General features: G+C 32.8%; 1 protein-coding gene across 4 annotated transcripts in view; it reads right to left on the bottom strand.

The window, feature by feature from the left end:
• LOC123685433 (ATP-binding cassette sub-family G member 1) overlaps positions 1-19,026 on the bottom strand; it is a 42,845-nt gene extending 23,819 nt beyond the window's left edge. The window contains exons 1-3 of one of the 4 annotated variants that reach the window (XM_045625126.1): positions 18,904-19,026; positions 11,938-12,123; positions 2,896-3,013 (exon numbers count right to left, since the gene is read on the bottom strand). In XM_045625126.1, coding sequence (XP_045481082.1) covers positions 2,896-3,013; positions 11,938-12,061 — 242 coding nt within the window. In that variant the 5' untranslated portion in view covers positions 12,062-12,123; positions 18,904-19,026. Of the gene's footprint in view, positions 1-2,895; positions 3,014-11,937; positions 12,456-15,863; positions 16,017-17,810; positions 17,946-18,903 lie in introns of those variants that run through there. The other 3 variants (XM_045625127.1, XM_045625125.1, XM_045625124.1) reach the window with 3 other exon arrangements.
• Positions 19,027-19,956: the final 930 nt, after the last annotated feature.

Below are 19,956 nucleotides of genomic sequence, written 5' to 3'. Positions count from 1 at the left end.
GCCCTAAAAAAACACCCTTTACGTACGCTTCAACATATTTTGATTCAATTCCAACCGAAGGATGCCTAGACTATCGGATCGAATTTCAAGGTTAATTCTAACTATAAACCATATAGTCACACAAACCGCAACTAAGCCAGCGTTACTCATTGTCAAGTTCAAGTGCAAGCGAATGAGACTGCTCTATAATATGTGTGGCTCAGGATCACATGATCTCGTCATGCATAATGACTCATGAATGACGGGTTCTTGATTCGTAAAGGAAAGTATATGACCCAGCGTCGCAGGAATCAACACATTCTTATCGACACTTCCTAGAAATTTATGTTGGTTCTGGAATTTGTTTTTGTTTTTATTATGTATGAATCGCAGAGCCAATATCAGAGCGTTCGTTAACGTACAGTTAAATTTTCCATATGGAAATTTTGCTAATTGATAAATAGACATAAACATGAAAAAATGAAGACAGCCCTGGCCTGAAAACAGGAGCTTTTGAGAGCATATCTGCCTATATAAAGGGTGTTTTTCTTAGAGCTATAGAACTTTAAATTGCAATAAAACAACGATGGATTATTCGATTGACATGAATTTTATTTATCCGCAAGATAAACTTGTGGCATTACATTTCAAATATGACTTTTGGCATATGACGGCCACGGCTGGCTCGGATGTTGTCCAATCTGGACGTCCAATTTTCGATGACTTTTTCCAACATTTGTGGCCGTATACCGGCAATAACACGGCGAATGTTGTCTTCCAAATGGTCAAGGGTTTGTGGCTTATCCGCATAGACCAATGACTTTACATAGCCCCACAGAAAGTAGTCTAGCGGTGTTAAATCACAAGATCTTGGAGGCCAATTCACAGGTCCAAAACGTGAAATTAGGCGGTCACCAAACGTGTCTTTCAATAAATCGATTGTGGCACGAGCTGTGTGACATGTTGCTCGGTCTTGTTGGAACCACAGCTTCTAGACATCATGGTTGTTCAATTCAGGAATAAAAAAATTAGTAATCATGGCTCTTTACCGATCACCATTGACTGTAACGTTCTGGCCATCATCGTTTTTGAAGAAGTACGGACCAATGATTCCACCAGCCCATAAAGCGCACCAAACAGTCAGTTTTTCTGGATGTAACGGTGTTTCGACATACACTTGAGGATTAGCTTCACTCCGAATGCGGCAGTTTTGTTTGTTGACGTAGCAATTCAACCAGAAGTGCGCTTCATCGCTAAACAAAATAAAATGGACGTAGTGCGCGATACGTATTCCGCACAGAACCATTATTTTTCAAATGAAATTGCACTATTTGCAAGCGTTGTTCAGGCGTGAGTCTATTCACGATGAATTGCCAAACCAAACTCAGAATAAATCACTTGACAGCTGTTGAATCGGTCGCCATCTTGAACAGTAATGCCAACTTAAAGTTATATACCTCGAAAAAAAACACCCGTTACAATCCTGTGGCCCCAAGGGTGGAATTAACATATTGATGAAAAAATGCTGAAAAGATTCTTATTTTGTTTTTCGACATTCTACTAAGAATTTTTCATGATACTGGTAACGCAACCAAAAAGTAAAAATGCTATCATTCGTCTAACTCTAACTGAAGAATTCCTACTCAGTCTGATCTGTTGGCAGGTTTTTGAATCTATATTCTGCTTACATTTTTTATGGTTCTGGTCATGTGAACAACAAGAAATTATGCATAAATCTTACAGTTATACTTTCATATCAACACGCAAAATCTCAATTCTAATCGGATACCTACATATATCTTTTTCGATAAACTGCTTGAATATTCAATATCAAATGGTCCTGATTAGATCATCAGCTTGAAATTTCGCAGGAAGCATGATTTATTTTCATAGATTTCAACGCTGGTTTTGATCGTTCTGAAAGTTTTATTCCATATTAGACACCCAAAATCTCAATATCAAGCCTATCGGGAATATCAAGTAGGTATTTCTTTTCCAATATTCTTGCTGGATAATCAATATTCTATAGATCTAATGATGTGATCATCTTGAAATTTCACAAGGAGAATGAAATTGTTATTTTATAGATCTCAAGTTCGTTTGTTCTGTAGTCAAGCGTTTCATATTTGCACAAAGCAAGAAATTGTTACTTTATATTCACACCCAAAATTTCAGAACTAGAATTCGGATAATTTTTTTCAATATTCATCTTGAATTTCATTTAATGTTATTTATTATGATAGGTATTATTAGGAAAACTAAGTTTCGATCCTATAGACTAATTATAACTATCAACGATCTTAAGATCGTTTTGTAGTTTTTCGATTCCGGACAGACGTTATCCATATTGACCTTGAATCAGTTTGAAATCAATTTCTGTTCAAACGCTGTTTTTTCAACTTAAGTACGCAAAAATGGAGAATAAAATTTTTTTTATATGTAATAAACTCAGATCTGGATATTTAATGAACCAATTTTATCATTTCATTTTACATAAAGTTCCTCACTGAGTTTCAATTAGCTTTTTCAATACATACTCATCTCCTTCAAAAGAGTCAATATTATTCCTCCTAAAAAAAACATAAAAAAACTGGTTTCTCTGATGTGTTGTAATGGACACTTTGTAACTTTTGTTTTTGATTATTCTATCCTTCATAACATCTCTTTTCTTAAGGAAGTCCTCAAGAAAGTGACTTTTTAGGTTTCGTAAGTTTAAGTTCGTGTAGGTACTTTATGAAAAAATTTTATAATTTTGGTGTTGCTGTTTGGTAACCACTATCAATTCAATAAAATACATTCAGATTAAATGACTTTTTCCTGAGTCAAAGAGAATGAAACCTTCTTTCGAATAAGATCATTAAGATGAATAAGTTCCTTAGGAGTAGCTCTTAAAATATAAATACATAAATTACTCACACAAATCCTGCAAGAATATTCAAAAGGGTAGATTTTCCAGCTCCAGAAGGGCCCATAATAACTGATAAATCTCCTGACTTGAAGGTACCAGAGACCCCATGAAGGATTTCTTTTGTTTCTGCAAAAAAATTAATCAAAATATGAAATATCAATAATTTTATTTGTTTTTATACGCAACACAATGACCACAATGTGCTGCGAATAAAAGACACAATTGAACATAAGATACAACAAACAACAAAGAATTCTTCGTCAAATTAAGCATTTATTTTGATTAACACTTCTGATTATCTAAAGAATAATTAATTGATAATGAAAACTGAAAATAATTTAATAAAGGGTTCACCAAAAGAAATAATAAAATTTAAAATCTTATAATGGCAACATTGTGTTTTATTTTTTGACATTTCTTATGTCCTTTTTGGACGACATTATTCAGTTAATCGGCAAACTATTCGTCATATTGTAGACAAATTTGAAAGTGAAATTTCTTCATCCGATAAAAGAGTACCACTACCAAAAATTGAGCCATACAGCGTACTTTCAAATTTGTCATCATTATGAAGAATAGCAAGTCGATTAACTGAATAATTTTGTCCATATATTCTTCTTGAATATTTCTCAGTATTCACAAATGAGCACTGAATTTGATAAAACAATTTCTGAAGGTTGCTGAAACGTGTATCTTTTCATGATTAAATGGCATAATCTACTGAACACACGAGACATAAGAAATATCAAAAACTAATAAACCGTCCTGCCATTATAACCATTCTAAATTGATTCATTCCTATCAGAAAACCTTAGAGAAGGAAACACAATCAATAGGCTGGTACAGATCTGGTTATTATTCATCATTAATTTGATGTGTGGGTTCACTATTTTCAATAATAAACCTAGCCTATAAAGATAGCAACATACATTGGATAACATTATATTCCAATGATAATTTGAAATCCTAACAAAAACAATCTTCTTATTCTTGTTTCATCTATCGAATTACCTTGAACAGTTTAATATTCTGATTCAATGTTGAATTGATAATAGAAAATCAATTAATATTGATGAATAACATAACACGTTATTGATTAACAAGTATGTGATATGTTAGATTACTGAAGACTTTGTATACATACTTATGGGACAAAAAAAATTTTCAGCTTGTTGGTCTTTAACAGGCCAATTTATGATTCAAAAAATCCCAGATCGATGAATACAAAACCTAAGAATCCAAAAGTTTGGGTGCATTGTAATTTGCAATTTGAGAATGATATATCTCCAATTATCTAATTCAGAATTCTTGATGTTTAATTGAAATACACTGCGTAAAAAAATTAACGCACATTATGAAAATCTCAAATTTATTCTACAAATGAAGGTGTTCTCAATGATAATTATTTTTATCAGAATTATGCATGCATATGTTATCCACTTTCAACGTTTTTCTTCAATCCAGATGTTTTTTCCCAGAAGGAATAAAAAAAGATGAGATTATCAGATTTTGAATGTATTGGCTCCATTCTGAAATCAGTTGTTCTCGATCAATTCTAGTGATCAATAGTTCTTCTTTCGTTTGATATTCTACACTCGATCGCTATGCAACGCGAAACACCCAATTTGACCCAAGAGGAATGTGCCCAAGCGGCAGTTTTGCGAGAAGAAGGGTGGACATACACAAGAATTGCAGAAAGGTTTGGAGTTTACCATACAAGTGTGTCCAGAATGTTGGAGCGATTCAGGGAGACAGGTATGAATGTCCGAAGACCAGGACAGGGTAGACCACGGGTAACAACTGCCATTCAAGAACGTTACTTGAGAGTTTCTTCGTTGAAAACACCGTTTTGCAACCGCTCGCCTCCTTCGAAATCATCTTGAGCAAACTCATGGGGTGCAAATTAGCACTCAGACAATAAGAAATCGCCTCAGAGAATATGATTTAAGGCCTCGTGTCGCGGCAAGAGGCCCAGCTCTTACCCCAGCCCATCGAAGGGTGCGTTTGGATTTTGCGAGAGAGCATATCCATTGGGAAGAGGCTGATTGGGAAAGAGTTCTCTTCACAGATGAGTCTAGATTCTGCTTCTACCATTGTGATCGACGTTCCCTTGTATACAGACGTCCACATGAAAGATATGCTCAGTGCAATTTCCTGAATACTACTGGTTTCGGGGGAGGATCGATTATGGTATGGGGTGGAATATCTTTGACCTAGTGGTCGTTGATAATGGAGCTATGAATGCTGATAGGTATATAAGGAACATTCTTGAATAGCATGTAGTGCCATTGCCCCATACATTGGTGACAATTTCATTTTTATGGACGATAATGCCAGACCCCATCGTGCGCGCATCGTTCAGGAGTACCTTGAAGAGGTTGAAGTCTCTCGAATGGAATGGACAGCAAGAAGTCCAGATCTCAATCCGATTGAGGAGTTCAGAAAATCACCCAGCTACTCTTAATGACTTAGGAATCCAAATCAGAGAAATCTGGGAAGGATTAGATCACAACATTTTAAGATCACTCATTTTGAGTATGAACCGTCGTTGCCGAGCTGTAATTAACGCAAGGGGTGGAAATGCCAAGTATTAAATCACTTATCAGCATTCCAGTATTTTAAAAATTGTTTATTTCTCTTTTTTCACATAAGATTCGGTGAAATCCTTAATTTTTCCTCCATTCAATGTGTCTTGTTTCGTTCAAAACCTTCCCGAGAGAACATAAAAAATAAGTTATAAAGTCAATGTAGAGTTAACTTTCATTGAAATTGAGATTTTCAAAATGTGCGTTAATTTTTTTGCGCAGTGTAGTTACATTTCAGACATTTTGTCTAGTGGATCCTAACCCATTTTTTTTGTAATGCTTGTTAAATAACAAGTGAGTTGACAATCTTGGGCTTATTAAATTATTCGAAATATCCGCTTGACAATAATAACTGACAAAGATTGGCAGTTTTAATAGTTTTACTGCAATTATTTATTTCCAAGATTACATAGAAAACTCTTGTTGAACACGCAAGGGAAAACATTGTGAAAATATCAATTAATTCAAACTGTACTTACGCAATGATAACAGCAATTTCTTATTCGTTTCCCAGGACATTTAATATTCGATTGAAAATAATTACAGCCCTATATCATTGTCAAAATCACTAGAAGATCATTCATTGTGCGTGTTGACAACTTTTGGAAATATTTATCATATAATCTGTATAGTTGATTGCTTTATTTTAATATGATTCCGAATACCATAGATGATAATGAACTCGTATTCAAATGAGTCAAGGTTGGCTTTGAAATCGATCGAACCATTATTTTTAAATTATATGATATCCGATTTTAGAGGAGAAAAAATCTCCTTGAAAACTCACTTGAAACATATTATGGTCTGAAAAAAATTTTGTGTGAGTTCCAAGAAGGAATCAATAAGTGAATTTTCAATTTATTGCTTCACTGTTCACTTAAATCCGCAAAAAAAAATATAAACTACAACAATATCATAAGAGAGACAAAATTAAATTTTAAAACGGATCCGTGTTCAGTGGTTCGAACCTTATCGTTTGGGACCAGCCTGGCTCAAAATTTGAAAACTAGATAACTTGACGATATGTTCTATCGTCCTGTTTGCCTGAAAATGATGAAAATTGTAGTGAAGGTAATCTCGTAAAATCCTTGGTTTATGAAGCAAATTATGGAATAACAGTGTTTTCACATCGTTGCCTTGAAGAACAATTGGTCGTTAGGTTTTGATGTGAAATCGAATTATTTTCTAGGAGTTTCGATCTTACTACAATAATGAAAGTAGCACAAAAGTGACATTTATGTCCATGTTATTCTGTCGTTATCCTTCGAACACAAAAATGAATACAGAAACTTATGAAAAAAAGATTTCTTATTCAATTTCTTCAATAAATGATTATAACTCTTTTGAGTTATAAAAATTCAACGAACATACCATAAAAGGTGTTCCAGAATAACATCGACATATCACAAGCTGTTATTCCTGACTCTAGTACAATAATTAAAATAGGTACCTAATCCCATCTACAGTTCGAAATATTCATTTTGAATCAATAATCCTAAATATTTTGATCTGTTTTGTGATCTATTCTTATTCCTTTTGCAGGTGTATTTTGAATCCTGCTTGCTTTGCCGAAACGATAATTTTAACAATAAATCAAATGACGTTTGGTATTGAAATTAATTTTTAATACTAAAGGGTGTTTTTTTAGAGCTATAGAACTTTAAATTGCAATAAAACAACGATGGATTATTCGATTGACATGAATTTTATTTATCCGCAAGATAATCTTGTGACATCATATTTTAAATATGATTTCTGGCATATGACCAATTTGGACGTCCAATTTTCGATGACTTTTTCCAACATTTGTGGCCGTATATCGGCAATAAGACGGTGAATGTTGTCTTCCAATTAGTCAAGGGTTTGTGGCTTATCCGCATAGACCAATGACTTTACATAGCCGCACATAAAGTGGCCTAGCTTTGTTAAATCACAAGATCTTGGAGGACAATTCACAGGTCCAAAACGTGAAATTAGGCGGTCACCAAACGTGTCTTTCAATAAATCGATTGTGGCACGAGCTGTGTGACATGTTGCGTCGTCTTGTTGGAATCACAGCTCCTGGACATCATAGTTGTTCAATTCAGGACTGAAAAAGTTAGTAATCATGGCTCTATACCGATCACCATTGACTGTAACGTTCTGGCCATCATCATTTTTGAAGAAATATGGACCAATGATTCCACCAGCCCATAAAGCGCACCAAACAGTCAGTTTTTCTGGATGTAACGGTGTTTCGATATACACTTGAGGATTAGCTTCAGTCCAAATGCGGCAGTTTTGTTTTTTGACGTAGCCATTCAACCAGAAGTGTGCTTCATCGCTAAACAAAATAAAATGGACGTAGTGCGCGATACGTATTCCGCACAGAACCATTATTTTCGAAATAAAATTGCACTATTTGCAAGCGTTGTTCAGGCGTGAGTCTATTCATGATGAATTGCCAAACCAAACTGAGAATAAATCACTTGACAGCTGTTAAATCGGTCGCCATAAACACCAAGGGTTAGAATTGTTAGATTCTGTTTCATTCTTTGATGTGGTGAAATGTGTATCTTTAACAAGTTGCCTTATTTTCTGTGCTAATAAGGAGCTTTACCTGACGAGTGCTCAAAACAAGTTCAATATCCATTCAAAGCTATCACAAATCAATTCATCAGCGCCAAATTAATATTCAAAGATAGCATTTTTTTTTCTTATAAGCGAAGGTTATAAAAGAAAAAATCATGACATTTCTCGAAGACCAATTTCTATCAATCCAAAATAACACAATCGGGTCATGAAATGCATTTACCAGGATGAGTACAGTAATTGAGCTATTCTCATCGTACTTAAGATCAGATTAGATAATTACTTTTTTGTGCTCTATCGCACCTTTTTCATGTGTGTATCGAAGCCTGCTTGTTTTCCCTACCCAGCAATTTAAACACCAATAAATTAAACGACTTAGGTATTCAAATTGTACTTTGTTCATCATTTGACTGATGTTGAAATGGTACCAATATTAACCATTTTTGGCAATGAACATGTCATCATTTTGAATACGATTACTATATAATCCAAGCATTTTAATGGGAAATTAACAATGAAAAAACTCACGTGGAACATATTTTTTATGTCAACTGCGGTTATTTGAGTGTTTTTTTCCACATACGATCCAATCGTATCCCAGGGATCATTAAAAGTAATGAGGCTATTTGAATTGCAATAGGAAATTTTTTTGATGCAATCCGTATTCAGAATGAGCTAAGCTGTACTAAAAAGGGTTATTATTCCTACAGAATATTGCAGTCTAGACTTCGTACTTCAGAATAATCATCATATTATCGGGTTTGAATCGGATTCTCCAGCATAACTGATCAATGTTAGAGAACAAAAGATAAGCATTTAGAGTGGTGCCCAAAAGTGTTCTGCATAGTTTAAATATCAATCGGAATGATATTCCAATTGAAGCTTTAAATAAATATTACACTACACAGTAATTGACTAGAAATGAGTGTCAAACTTATACACGTGTTTCACTATCTCAATAGCATTTTCAAGTGGGTGGACAAAATTCAGATATAGTGCAAATCAAAATTCGCATTGAATCGATCATCGTCATTCTCATTACTTCAATTATACACAACGCAAAATGCATTTTCTTGGAAGAAATGGAAAACTACAAGTGTTCTCTACGCAGAATCTGCACTCCTCATTCTGAGGTGTTTCCTGAGACGGCAGTGCCCTGTAAGGCATCTAATGAGTAGATGTAGCATCAAAGTTTCGAATAATCTTTTTGAAATGATCCAATCCAAGAAGATTCCACCAGAGTGCTTCTCCTTCGGTTTTTTCCTTTTCCTTAAACTCTTTCTTGTAGGAACATTTAGCTATAACTCAGAAAGGTTCTGGACAATGAGAGGAGTTGGCATGTGCTTTGTCCTCTTCATATGTTCACTAACAAGAACGAATACAAAAACAAATCACTCGATGAGATTTGTCTTGAAAGTCAATTTTACTGTATCTACTGTACTGAAATGAATAATTACTCTGATAGCAACCGAGCATGATGCAAAGGCAGATTGCTAGAACGGTTGGGTTCACACAAGGGGTGTTTCAAGAACCCATTCCAGGTTCCTGGAATTGGGAACCCTAAATAATAGACCAAGGAGAAGTCGTGGAAGAGTACCTTAAGAAGGGCAGGATCCCTTTTGGCTCAAATAGCAAGAAGAAATCTCATCCAGAGCTTCAAAGGCATATTTTGTAAGATACAGGTTTGAGTGTTTCTTTCGAAACTATGAGAAGAAGAATTTGCGTTCGGTAAGACAGAACTTAAAAAGCCTACGATCCTCTGATCGGCAAATTGGCATTTTGACAGCTGAAAGGAAACGAACAAGACTCCGTGCTCTCAAACATCCCAAAATACAAAGAAGATACTAATGTTTTTGGGTGGAATTATGATTGGTGAAAGAACTCCCATTTGACAAACCTCAACCAATTAAGGGTATGTTGATTTATTGTTGCAACTTGTAGTCAGGCTCTGGCGAGGTGGTTTGATTTTAGAGTGGCCTTCTTGCTCACCTGATCTGAAACCTAGAGAGCTCTAATGGAATAAGATCGAAAGGAAGATAAGAGCGAGTCAAAGCAACTCTAGCAACCCATACAGATCAACTTATACAAACGGTTTTAGAGGAATGGCCAAATGTTCCCCTAAAAGAAATTTTCAACTTGGTTTGTTAAACTGTTCTTTACCCCTCTATAACTTTTTGTTGAAAAATTCTATTTCTCTAATACACTGGGCCTTTCCATTCAACTCTCTAAACTCATTTTCCATTCAATATTATACAGCATAATTGTGTTTACTTACTGTGTTAATACCACAGACAATGTTTAGTTTTTGTTTATCCTCACTGAAGAGGTTCATTGTTGTAGATGAAACAATTCAGACGAACATTATGAAAATTACTTCCACGTCAATCTTAGGTGCACTGTATAATAATATCGACAATCTAGTCATCTACCTACATTTGCATGAATGGTACTGATGTAAATTTTACACTATTGTGTTGTGCTTGCTATAGACTTCGATGAATAATTTATTTGCATTGTTGTTATTCCTACCGGCACGTGGTGCATAAGCCGACTATCCAAATTTGCAAACTATGTTGTTTTCTGTGAAAAACGCCTGTAGAAATTTTGGGGGTCAATTAGGTTTGTATTTAAGCTGGAATATCTTTATTGTGATCGGTTGATCGCTATATTATTAATGAAATTTTATTAATTTTAATTGAATTCTCTACAGTTCAAGGACGGGATCAGCATTGAAATTGCTATTATGCACCTACAAGCAAAATAACAGCTTGGTTGGATACCTTGTCTCCAACATTTTTTTTTCCTGAAATATTTCTTGAATTTTCTTCGATTCTGATTACAATATCAACATAAATTTCTCTTGAAACTTGAAATTGTTACATGATTTGATCGGATCTATAATACTGAAATTATAATGATATCAAAATTTCGAACGTTCATATTTTCGGAGCCCCTACTCGAATTATACCCATTAAGTTGTTCTGTTGTTTCTTTAATTAATCACTTGAAGATGCCATTAAATATCAGTTAATGTAATTCTATATCATTTCGTAGTTAAATTGCATTTAATTACATTTCAACCACTGATTTTCATATCTGAATATGAATGATTAAAAAATGATGTTTGATTATTGACAACTTGAACTCTTGACAAAAGATACTCTTATGATAATATTATCTGAGCATTGACCAATGATTGGATTGGAAATATTAAAAAAAACAGATAATGGAAAGATTTTGTTATATGGGGTGATAATTATGTGGAATAGATTTAATTTTTGAAAAAAGATTGATTTCTACATTATAAGTGGAATGCTTCGTTTTCAAGAGTGTTAAAATGCAAACAACAAAAATTGTATTTTGAATTTTCTCACCCAATTTAGTTGAAATTTGGCTGTGTTATTTATATTGATGTGAATATTATTCATCTCTAAATTGAGTTATTAAGACCAATGAAGAAAATTGTACCCTAATGATTTATATTTGTATATTTGTGAATCAATGAACATAATTTAATTATGTAATAATTACTGGATCACACGGAAAAACATAAGGAAAAGTTTGTTTTTTTGATTGAGATCGTTTTACAATGTTTAATTAGGTAACAACAAGAATAAATAAATACTGGATCGCAATTTAATCCTTGATATCTAAGTAGGAGTGGGAAATGGTTAACTGTTTTTCAAATTAAACAACTTGTTTCCAGGAAATGAGCATTTTTAGATTAATCTTTATAAAAACTTTTGTCTTAGGATCACTCAAAGAATTTAAACTTTTACTCTTATGCTTAAATGACATGCTCTTTATTTCTTTGTTATTTGCTTTTATTGTTGTATTTAAATTCTGTTATTTTAAACTATTAACTGAATATTATCATTATTATTTAGCACTTACCAAGTCTGAACTTCGTGAAAGACCATGTCGAAGATCGGAAGTAAACATCCTCAAACCTCAAATCAATTGCTTGTCTTTTAGGAAAACTATAAATTTTACTAGTGTCCGTTGTAATGTCCATCATGTTGTTATTATTCAAATTCTCAGCCGCGTAGCTGTAAGCACCCTCGGCAGGATCTCCAGAAGCTGAGGAAGAAGAATCATTTGATTGACAGCACGTTAGCGAACTCATTTTTGTATATTTAGTCTTTAACCGTTCCGTGACTTAATGCATTCTCTATACAATAGCAGAATCGCAGGTTGTCTTCACCGCGTTACTTTCGTAACTGTTTAGATTGAATGGGTTGCTGATTCGATAGCGAGAAAGTTACTCGAGTTATTAGACCGAATGCACTGAAGTTTACGAAGCTCGATGTTGTATATATATAAACGGTTTAAAAATAAGCGTGGATGGGGGATACTACTACAATGACTGTTATTCGTATTAAGTTCTTATCTGTTATACCTACGTGTGTGATACTGTTTAGGACGTATCAGTAGCTTTTAAAAGCATCGATACGACACTCGTATCAATCTGTAGCGCCGCAGTTGACATGGTCATACGATAGTACACTAGTAAACAAAATGCGATTATTATAAATCGCGGATATCCCATGGATATACAAGGTGAGTCAATAGTTTTCGATCGGTCGATAAGAGTATTTTGACGAAATCCTCAGCGCATAAGATAAATTATTTTCGAATATACAGGCTGGTCCAAAAGTGTAACCACCCTGTTTTTTAAATTCTGATTCCGAAATACCCTACTTGTCAACGTTGACATTTTCCTGAAGTCATATTTTAAAAACTGCAGTCTTTCGGACCACCTGTAGAGTGATTTGTAAATTAGTATAAAACATGAAAACTTTTCAGGAGTCCAATAAAAAACATACAATTATTTCTAACGATTTTCAAGTCATAATCTTTAGTTTAAACCATTATAACCTTGAAATTTTTCGAAATAAGTGTCCTACGTCAAAAAGTTAAAAGATGACAAGTGGAGTATTCCGAAATCATGAAGAGTATGATATAAAAATTTGGCATTCCCATAAAAAAAAACAGGTGCTATCGTATTTCACCACTTTCGGACCAGCCTGTACAGGGTGGGCAAATTTCGATGTTTTAGCACTACAGCTTTTAAACCAGAGGAGATAGACAAAATCTGATACTCACTTCTCGGTCTCTTTTTCTGAGAAACTAACAAGGGTAGTATTCATTTTTGACCACCTTCTTTTGTTTTCGAGTTATAAGCGAAAATTGGAAAAATGGCGATATCGAAAAACATTTATATCTCCGCTAATACTGATGATAGAGCTCTGAAATTAAAACATTATACAGGCACTTTATAACATAGAATCCAGTGGCGTGCTCGTCTTTCCAAAAAGGGTTTTTAATCACGAAGCTATGACCCAAAGAAATATTGAGGCTCCTAGGTAAAAAAAGGTTTTTGACCATTTTATATTATTTATATCGATACAAACCATACGATGTTACATATTTTTCAAATCAGTAAGAATTAAGCTTTCAAAAAATAGCACAGAAATCTTGTGTTCCCATTTAAAAAAACATATTTTTCGGTCATAGCTTCGTAATTAAAAACCCTTTTGAAAAAACGAGCACGCCACTGGATTCTACCTGAAAAAGTGTCTGTATGATGTTTTAATTTCAGAGCTCTATCATCAGTATTAGCCGAGATATAAATGTTTTTCGATATCGCTATTTTTCCAATTTTCGCTTATAACTCGAAAACAAAAGAAGTTGGCCAAAAATGAATACTACTCTTGTTAGTTTCTCAGAAAAAGAGACCGAGAAGTGATTATCAGATTTTGTCTATCTCCTCTGGTTCAAAAGTTGTAGTGCTAAAACATCGAAATTTGCCCACCCTGTACAGTTAAAAGTAATTTATGCTGTGAGTAGGTACTGTCGATTCCGTCAAAATTTGAATCATTCTCCTAGCACAAAATTCAGAAGAGTTTATTTATTTATTTCTACAACAGGAACCTCAACAAAAAATCCAATAACATTCAATAACAACAATAACAGAGTTATCGACTGATCGAGCATTATTAACTCACCCTGTACATTGTGTGATGAAAGTGCTTTCATGCATCTCGCTTAAAGAATTGGCGAAAGTTGGCACAACTATCACCTACACTCACGTGGAGTTTTAGCATCAGCTGGCATTCAGTTTGTTTACAGTGACTCATTTGTATGTTACTTCTTTCAAGTGTTTTTTGAGATTTTATCAATGGATGTAAATATAAAATAACACTTTACAGGGTGTGATGATAAAAAAATAGTTTCAAGGAACTATGATTACCCTTTTTTTTTTGGTAAATGTTAGCACTCATAAAATGAAAGTTTGAAATTGAATATATTATTATCACAAATAGTCAACTATGAGATAACTGATAATCACTCAGTTTTTGTGAATGAAATTTCAATTAATTGTTTTATCTTGATAGTTTGATGTTGCAGCATAACTTAAATTTTTCCGCTTTTACGAGTCTATAAAAATCAATCAAATAATGGTTTTGAGGACAATGCCACTTTACACTTGAATTCAGTTGATATTTTGATAAATAAGCTGTACATAGCCACAGGTCAAAGGTTTTCCTTTTTAAGATAAAAATTCGAAAAAAGACTTTCTTGGTGTCATAAAGTTTGAGACCCTTATCGACTCAAAATTCGAAAGATACCAACATTGTGACAAAATGAACAATGTTCGGGGAGCAAGCTCTTAACAAAATGAATCAAAAGTTCACATACTCAATAACTGTTGAGTATTGCATTATTTCGCCGAGAAAGCTATTGAAATGGAAATTTATTATTAAAGATAATGAAAATGAAGTCATAACAATTCAAAAACGGTTTGTTTTGGTTTCAACGTTCCATGATTTTGAGTCGATTATGTTGAGTATCTACTTACAGTGAACCAGAGAAAAGGAGAGTCCATTATAATGAAATTGATAACAAATTTTACTCGATTTATGATTTGGTAGGTATGGCGTTACCAGATCCAGTGCAAATTCGTTTACATATAGACTAAATTTTTAAGTAATTTTTGTTTTCTATTCTATTATCTATTTTGTCATTTATTTGTTTTCGATGTTATGTTTTCTCGCAATAAATTCCACCCAATTTGGATTTTTCATTCTCCCTTTTATATACTCTGTCAAAAAATGTTCATCAAACACAAGAACTCATTTTTTCACGTGAAAAAGTTACATTGCCAAAATTTCAGATAACCCATTTCGACTACCTACATATACACACAAAATATAATCTCACTGTGGCGAATATATAGTGAGATATCGAAATTTTTTGACTTTCTTAAAAATTGTTTACAGACAGACCAAATTTATATTTGGTTCAGAGTCTGACTGATCAACCTGACAATTAGAATTTTTTTTGAAAATTAAAAAATGTTCTTCTTCATTTTTACTATATTGCAGTGATTATATATGTTATTATTTCAGCAGATTCGAATTATTTTCGTTAGTGTTCATCCATGGACATGATCAAACTCACGTTCGATTTTTATAACCGTATAATCATAGCAGACTGTTCAAATATTTACCATAGGAGTATTCATTTATGTAACTATTCTTATCTCGATATAATCTGCTCTGAAAACGAATGAAGGCTATTTGCAAGTAAATTGGTAATGAAGCGGATCTGATCAAATGAAATATAATATATATTACGATTTTTTTGGATATTCAAAGTGAAACTCTCGTTGAAAACTGCGGAATGAAAGAGACATGTCACTGAGAAAATGACATTCTTTTTGCATGTACTTAATTGAATAATGTCTAGATTAATCATGGTATACTCTAATGTGTGCTGTACAATATGTGTTACAACGCAGTTCGGTATGTACTCACACATGTTTAAAATATCCAATCCTTCTTCACTTAAATACTACCATGAAACTCTGGAAATATTCAACTGCTAACTTATGTACAAACTATCAACTAAAATTGGAAAATAGATGAGTATAGACAGTGGTAAAATTCAATGCTATAATATTATGTTCTGATATAAATTTGAAGTAGATGCAGTTCCCTGTTATCAGATATCAGCTGATAACAGTGAATTCTACAATTTTCCGAACAATTTGAAATAGATACGTCTATTGTCTTAGAAATGCAAATCAATCACCTATTCTGAAAAAAAAAAAGTATTCAGAACCATATCATTCGACCTACAGAACTATTGAAAGCAGTTATATCGTATATCACAGAAAAAGAAACGGCGGAGTACTGAACCCTGTGGGACGCCTCTGAATTCAACTTCGGAGATTGCATAATGTTATTGTCCCCTAATTTTACCAACTGGTAGTACTATTGAATAGGCCCTTTCAAGAAAAAAAGAAAAAATGCCACCTACCTTTACAACGAATTCATGACATATTTTTCACTAACCAAAACGTGAACTGTGGAATATGTATCAGAAAGAGTTAGAATGAAAAAGATTTGAAGTTATAAATATAAATTAAAGCTATGTAGATGTGAAAAAAATTTCTTTATTGTTTGTTCTTGCGAAATTAAATTATTGATAGAAGGTAGGATCCACTAATTGCTTTAATTGGGTTTTTTCCCAATTAATTTCTTTTTCTAGTTTAATGAACAATTTTTTCCGAACACAATCCTACGATCTAACACTAATTCAGATCACTGTTTGATCGCTTAATATTCTTGATTGATCAAATATTTAATTGACCTTGGCTTTTTACCTAAATTTTTTTTTCATTATTTGTATTGGTAGTCAGCACAAATAACAAAGTATCCTTCACAAGATACTGAGCAATACCTAGTTCTGTAATTGAATTTAATATTTTTCATAAATAAAGAAATTTAAAAAAAAACATTATTTTTCTCTAGAAACCTAACTTAAGAGATCACACACACAATATTTCTGTTTAAACGATATGTTTCGAAATTAAAGGCAATTTCGAAAATGTAATGACTTCAAATCGAGAAAATGTTCATCATTAATTATCTAAAATATCTAAAAAGGCAGTAGAAGTCACCAAATGCTGCAATTAAATAATTTCGATTACGCCATGCAAAAAAGGTTTGAACATTTTCTTCTCAATTTCGATATGATAATTTTTTCATTGCCAAATTGATATATGAAATAACATTGAGATAAGAGTTTCAATCAGGTTCCACGAAATGTTTGAAGATACATAAAAAGTTCTTGAAATTTTATCAGCCCTCAACGAAGAGCAAGGTGAAATAATATATAAGATGATAACAAAATTTGACAACATCCTGTTATATTAAAAAAGTTTATTGAGTCTACTCGATGAAGGAGATTCAATATATATATAAAAAAATTGACAACTTTGTGTCCAATCCCTTCACAATAATATATCTTTATGATATATTTGGTATATTTTTGTCTTGGAATACAATTCCAAATCTAAATATGACAAAATTAATAACCAACCAAAAGTAAATTGAAAATAACTAAATAACGGTTAACAAATTGAATAATTTATGTTAATTTAGTTATTCAATTCTTTAACCGTTTACTCAATTTGTACAGTTCAAGTTATTTTGAATTTTTTTTGGTTGGTTATTAATTTGTAATTGTCATTTTTAGAATTGGAATTGTATTTCAAGACAAAATTAAACCAAACAATTTTGAGCAATACTTGTATCGAATAATTGGGTTCTATTGACTGATGAAGAAAACGAGGTCTGAATCAATTCTGCTCATACAATTTTTAAGATTGTTTGAGTGTCTAAATATCTGGGTTCAGTTCGATAATAGGTTATGAAAATCTCAATTCAAAAATAATAATACGATACAATAAAACGTACCTAATTCTAAATTAACCAAATGGTTTTAGTCATATTTGAACTTTGTACACAAAAAGCAGCACCTTTAGTGAAGAGAATTCCGATAAACTACTGAGTTACCTGTCAACACACGATATATTTTTTATAAGAAACGAAGGATTATCATGTTTAGACTCCCACACACTTCGAAGTTTTTTTTTCTATGAATAATTGAACCATCTATTATGTGAAAGATTCTCCCATAACTAAGTATAATTCAATGATTCCCACGGAAAATTAGGAATAATACAGATATTTTTCTTCAATATTAACATACTCAGAACTGACGTTGATTCTAATGGTATAAGAAAGGCAAATTAATGGTTGTTCACACATTAAATTAAAATAAAACATTGATTTGAAATTGAAACATTTTCAAATTCTGAAGGAGAATCAAATGAAAAATACCAATTATAAACAGAGAATCAATATTTATTCATAATTTTGTAGGAGTAGGTAGGTATATTCATTATTCTGAATAAATTATTTCTTTTTTCTTTCAACGTAGAGTCTCTTATTGGTTACAAAATATTTGAAACGTGAATATCAACGTAGATGTGATTGTATGAATTAATTGAGGTGATACTCTTGTTTGTTAAACATACTGAAAAATTTGCGTTTTTATGTAAATCATTTCATTCATGAAAACTCCGAGAAATCCACGTGACCAATAATATTTACAACTCATTGTTTTTCAGATTCTCTAGCTGAAATTCAGGTACTAAATTATAAACAACTATAGAGCAAATACTGTCATGTAAAGATGTAAATCGTTAGAGAACGTCTTATTAAAAAAAATGATTAGTACCTAGATCACAAACATCGATGAATAATTCTTTACGAGGCAAAAAAAAGGGAAAAAAAGACACACAAATTCTAATCATAACTGATACGCACACATATTTACATAATTCATTCAAAATAAACCGAATTTGAATAATATATTGAATGTGAACAGATACCTAGGACCTAAGTATCTATTATACAATCCAGAAGAGATAGATATCAAGTTTTTTATCACGATGAATGAAACGATGTGGAATTCAGCACGTAGTATGATTTTCCAATTTCTTACCGTGTCAAATAAAATAAAACTTCGCTTATTCAGACGTCCACTAAAACATAACCTCAAACTCAATGGAAACAATACCTTGAATGAAGGGATGTAAATGTTGGCTTTGACCTTGAAAGGTACGTAGTTATAAAAGGGCATGGACGTCTGACGTCTCATTGGAACAAGGGGCGCAAGCGCTAACAAATTGCATTCTGCATCATCGATTTCTTTATTATACGATTGCACTGATTGCAGAATGGACAGAAAACTGAATCGTAGGTATCGTCGTTCTTAGATATATTTCAGTAAATTTCGAAGCGTTCAGCAATCTAAAACCCATAAGGGACGAATTTCAATAAAACAAACCCTAAAAGTCATTCCAAGCATCTAATATCGAAAACCGCAATTAAATCAATGCAATAGTTTCGGAGATTAGCATGTATACAGACAGACAGACAAAAATTTGACAATACTGCTTCTTTATTTTGGTCTAGTACTTTAGAACTACAAAAATTTCATCCATGGTGCATCGTTGAAAAACAGCGGGTAAAAAACTGCGTTGAAAAATATAGGGTGTACCATTAAAAAGTGGCCACTATCCTCTCTAATTTCTATATGTTGTGTTGTGAGTATCATATAAACAGAAAAAAACCTTTTAGAATTACTTGAATATCTCAACCAAATACCATAATCTAGTGGAAAATGTGAAACTGTAATTTTTCAGAACTCGAGGACCATTTGAGACATCTATGACCTGCTTTCTGGTATCTTATAATTTAAAAAAAAAAGATTATGGATCGCTGAAAATAATTTCTTATAGTTTTCACAAAAAACAATTTCTCAATCACCCAACTAAAAAAGATCCTCAAGGAATTTAGCGTCAACATTCGTTTGACTATTTTGCAACTGAGATGTATCTAAATTTTGTTTCGATCAGATGGGTATTTCAATTTTAGAGGAAACAAAGTTTCATATGAAACCAGTCATGGATCTTAAATAAAAAACAACAAACTTTTGGGAAAAATACGTGTTGCTCCCTTGGAGTAAGTGCGCACAAATTTCGACGCCACTGGG

Source organism: Harmonia axyridis, chromosome 7, assembly GCF_914767665.1.
Source record: "Harmonia axyridis chromosome 7, icHarAxyr1.1, whole genome shotgun sequence".
Classification (NCBI taxonomy): domain Eukaryota; kingdom Metazoa; phylum Arthropoda; class Insecta; order Coleoptera; family Coccinellidae; genus Harmonia; species Harmonia axyridis.
This window is presented reverse-complemented; position numbering and strand designations above follow the sequence as displayed.